Genomic DNA, 4,532 nt, shown 5'->3' with positions numbered 1-4,532 from the left:
AAAATAAATCTCCATACATAGACTTTGTAGTTTAAAGTGTACATCACCATTTATAGTACTTTTGACCCATAATTTAAACATCTTTCCAATGGAGCTCCAGAAGGACAGAAGTGAAGATAAAGGACTTTATTTGTAGCATCTCAGTAACACTACACACCAGGTTAGCAACAGGAGCACTTATTGAAACAAAGGAGGTTCTTTTCCATATTCTGCACATGAAACCCAAAAATACTGTGTATGGGGGATACTGGGTGGGGAGCAAGACAATTTAAAAAGCAATCAAACGTAGTGATAAAGGACAATGTTATAATGGCAATTACAGAAGGCACTATCAAATTTTAAACATTAGTTTACACATTACCAAGCAATGCAGAAGGCCACACAATTAAGCCCCATCAATTCATTCTCTTGGCAGATAAAGATAGAAAGCAAATGAGACGTTCTTGAGGTCTTTGACCCGTTGCCCTAAAAAAGTAGAATAAACCTTTGAGAAGCCTACCACACTGGCCATGAACAGAAATCTGCACTCTTAAACATGACCTCTTGCATATTACACTTGAGATCTGTAGAACCTCTGGAAGTGGAGGCACCTTAATATTTCCTTTAATATCAGTAAAGGGAGGACATCCCCAGCTTTTCCTTTTGGTCCACTTTCTCAGGCAGGACTTCAGCAGTGTAGTTGCCCTAGTGGTCAAGTTACTGCATTCATAAAAGCCAGACCATCTCCCCTAGAAGTTACAGAACAGCTGTTGGCATAAACCAAAACATGCTGTACCGAGTCTATAATGCAAACAAAATGCAAGGATCAATTGGGAATATTAACCCCTATTATAAATAAAAAACACCCACACCCCTCACACACACAAAACACCCCACACTGACCCAAAGACACACTGTATAAGTCAGTCATACATTAAGCCATTAGGACACTTCACAAGCACACAATACAATGATTAAGCCATCCCAACTCAGAGTGGTAGAGACTCAAAACTGCAGCAATTGTATTTACACTCAACTCAAAATGCATCTTTAAATGTAGAAGTAGAGGATCAACTGGTGCAAACACACAAAACGCCACACCCATTTAAGGTTGATCAGGATTTCTGCAGATCATTTTTGTAAAATTTACAACAAAGGAGCTGTTGTATAGTACACTTCTAGTTTGTATTCTGAAACTTATCAAGCCAATTTAGGATAAGAAAACAAATAACTCAAATGGTTTAAACCACATCACTCCAGTTAGATTCCCTTCAAATGACTCATTCTAGCAATTCATCCCAATTCCATAAATATAATTTTATTTTCATTAATTATAAAATTTAAAGGTACAAAATTTACATATAAAAAGTCACACAGTAAGTCGATCCATCCCTTGGACCTGCCAATGCACGGACACCAAAACAAGCAAAGAAAATTAAAAAGTTAATGTTCATTAAAGAAATTGGCAACAATGGACCCAAACATTTCCTGGGATGCATAGGTCATGTAGAGGAAACCATCTTCATCTTTGTGATCTCTATAGACTTCAGCCATAATCTGGGACATGCTAGCCAGGCTAGTGTTATTCACAAGGAGATAAAATGCTTGACTTGGCATCAAGGACATGCGATTTCTAGGGAAAGAAAAAAAAAAAAAACGTCATTAGAAGTGCAATTACAAAAGCTTTACAGACCGGACAGCTTTTAACAGTTTCAATCTTACTACTAAAATCCCCTCAAAAGCCTTAGATAACCCAAAGTTACTGTAAAGTTGTATGAGGATTATCCTACCACCAAAATTAAACAGTGCTACAAGTTGAATTGATAATTCCAAGGGCCAGTTTATACATCATAGCTGCCACACCTTCCCAGCATTCCTTTGACCCATATTCCAAGCACCTTGACAAAAATGAATGCAACATCCGCAAGTTGAACAGCAGAAATATGGGGGTGTGTGCACTCAAGTTTTGGCATTCTGTCAGCATCATTTGACAGAAGGCTTGAAATCGAACAGGACCCATCTGTATGCTTCAGTGTTTGAATGGTTGATGTGGTGAAATAAAGCAAACTCTAAAGCGGACATGCAAAAAGTTAGAGGGGTTTTTCTTCATTTCTTGCATGGGCAAAACAAGCACTGCCTATTCCCCCATCAATGATGCAAGCAAACAAACAAACACCTTAGCATTACTCCCAAGAGTCACTCCAGCAACCATATAGATTGTCTCACATAAGCCTTAGATGCAAGGATTACTCTGAACACACAGGCAGGTCTCGTCTAAACATGCCCAACTGTTATCCAGATAAGGGTGCAGATGTGTCTTGTCCTACCTCAATTATCTCAAAACGTTTTCCAGCAGCCCAGGTGTTGTATACTCGAGTGACCCTGGTCTTCAGGCAGGGAAATTCTGATGAATATGAAATTGATGCTCACACACATACTTTTCAAAAGCTGATCGATCTGGAAAGAACACCTCCAAGGATTCACACTATTGCCCTGACAAATCTAGATCGTGCATTTTTCCATGCTTCAAGGTGTAACACCACTTGCAGCCAGTTAACACTAGAATCCCTGAAGCTTACAACCCCGCCCCCCCATGATCAGAATGGCAATGTGGAGAGATGAGGGGGAATTAGAGAACCAACATCTTAATTAGAAGTCAGTTAAGCCCATTACTTAATTCCATTGCTGTAATCCCAAAACTGCAGATTTTCAAGAAACCCATCAAAATAAAAAAAAATTAAAAAAAATTGTGGACCTAAGATCATCAGCATTTCCAAAACCTTCACCTTAAACTTCCAGATTTTGCAATTGACAGATTAGACGATTGGCTCACATTACAGCTCATTTGACTAAGGAGTCAGTTTTAAAAAGCAAGTCAGTCATGGACAAAAAAAAATAAATAAATCTTTCCAGCTTTGATTTCTAGGTAAGTGATTGGAACAAATTACTGCAGCAGATTCAGCCTTTCAGTTGGGGAAAAGAATTCCATGCAGCCACCCAATTCCTACTCACAAGGGAATTTAGCAGCTGGTAAGCCAGCCATTCTCTACATACATTAGTTAAGCAAGGATATTTCCCAGTGTTTCGCACCCATCCACAAATTACAAACTGTTTAGGATATAGGTAAGCAAACTGAGTTTTAGGCAATTTATAATTTCAATTTAAGCTGTTTGGTCACAATTTACTAATATGCACAAGTGCATAATATTGAACTAGATGCTCAATTCTGAGTTATTAGTGCTGGCGTCTGCTATACTTAAACTGTATTCAGCAAGAATTAGGAAAGCAAAATCCTTAAAGTCAAACATTTAGAAAGATACAGAAAAAAGTTTGACACAAAAGTACTTTTCTAAATAAAAAAAAAAGAGTATACGACGACAATGGGTTTAATTAAAAGTAAACGCTGACGGATTACAAAGCTAGCTGGAACAAATCTGCAGCAGCAGAGGTGCCCTCCGGGCCTTAGCTGGAGAACCTCGGTGATAAAACAACGGTGTATGCAGACCGGCACGTCACTACGACGCAGTTATTGGAGGCTACACTTAGACCCATGTCCACTCACCGGATGATGGTAATGAACTGAGTCATCGTAAGCTCCTGCGGAACCAGAAACTTGGTTTTATCCAAGAGTGGCAGGTACTTCTCCTTCGGATACCGCTCTACGATAACCTATAACAAACATTTAGAAAAATATTACCCACTACTGAAATAAAACTACACTTGTACCCAACTGATACAGAAAGCAACAGTCTTACCGGAATTTTGGTGGGGAACTTTGCTCGAATACCCGCAACTTCTTCCATCCTCGTGGCTGTTTCAGTGGAAATACAAATAAATCAGTTAGTCTAAGTGAAGGCAAGTGAATAGGGGCAGCGATTATTATGCAAGTGGGGAGGGGAAAAAATCTGACTCACCTAAGCTTTTTCTTTGCTTGAACGGCTTGGCGTGTGGGCACTTATCCAGGGGAGGCATAATAAATATTTCCCGACTTTACTTCTCCTCGCACACTGTAAATCTTCAAGTACGTCCTCCTTCTTACCTGTCGCGAGAATGAAGCGTTTGCTACCCGGTGGGTCACTTAAAGAGCCCGGCTTAGTGTCGTCAGCAAACCCACGTGACGAGCACCGCCCTCTAGATCGTTCGTGAGGAGTCGCGCCGTCTAGTGGCTTAGTGCTGTGAGTTGTGGGCGTTTTCGGTGAGATATTGTTTTTTGTTATTAATCCATCCATCCATTATCCAACCCGCTATTATTTTAATCAGATTACTCTTTAAAGAAAGCCTGATATAGCTGTGTTATTTTTTTACTCAGCAGTGGCACTGGGGAACAATGGGACATATTTGACTCAAATTGTTTCTTTTGAGACTTGTACAAGACGAACAACGAAATCGATACCTGTTGATTTACGTATTGTTCGTTTGGCAATTATTTGCCAAGTGGGTAGATATTTAAGTTTTTGTGAGGCCTTCTTTATCCAGGTTAGTAAATCGTACTTTAACAGTGATTACTTCTAACGATGATATTTAGAACTGACCAACTCGGCGTCTTGGAAATT

General features: G+C 39.5%; 1 protein-coding gene across 1 annotated transcript; it reads right to left on the bottom strand.

Annotated features, from left to right (window-relative positions):
- Nucleotides 1-1,305: 1,305 nt before the first annotated feature.
- Nucleotides 1,306-4,053, bottom strand: map1lc3c (microtubule-associated protein 1 light chain 3 gamma). Its single transcript, XM_039738844.1, has 4 exons — nucleotides 3,894-4,053; nucleotides 3,735-3,790; nucleotides 3,542-3,648; nucleotides 1,306-1,612 (listed from the first exon to the last, which is right to left on the bottom strand). The coding sequence occupies exons 1-4, from the start codon at nucleotides 3,949-3,951 to the stop codon at nucleotides 1,423-1,425; spliced, it is 411 nt and encodes a 136-aa protein (XP_039594778.1). The 5' UTR covers nucleotides 3,952-4,053; the 3' UTR covers nucleotides 1,306-1,422.
- Nucleotides 4,054-4,532: the final 479 nt, after the last annotated feature.

Source organism: Polypterus senegalus, chromosome 16, assembly GCF_016835505.1.
Source record: "Polypterus senegalus isolate Bchr_013 chromosome 16, ASM1683550v1, whole genome shotgun sequence".
Taxonomy (NCBI): domain Eukaryota; kingdom Metazoa; phylum Chordata; class Cladistia; order Polypteriformes; family Polypteridae; genus Polypterus; species Polypterus senegalus.
Note: the sequence above shows the minus strand (reverse complement) of the source record. Positions and strands in the feature narration are given on the sequence as shown.

Coding starts and splice junctions, on each gene's coding strand:
- map1lc3c (XM_039738844.1), bottom strand. CDS start 3,951: ATGCCTCCCCTGGATAAGTGCCCACACGCCAAGCCGTTCAAGCAAAGA. Junction 3,649..3,734: donor AGTTCCCCACCAAAATTCCG/GTAAGACTGTTG, acceptor TGTTTGTTATAG/GTTATCGTAGAGCGGTATCC. Junction 1,613..3,541: donor CAGTTCATTACCATCATCCG/GTGAGTGGACAT, acceptor TTCTTTCCCTAG/AAATCGCATGTCCTTGATGC.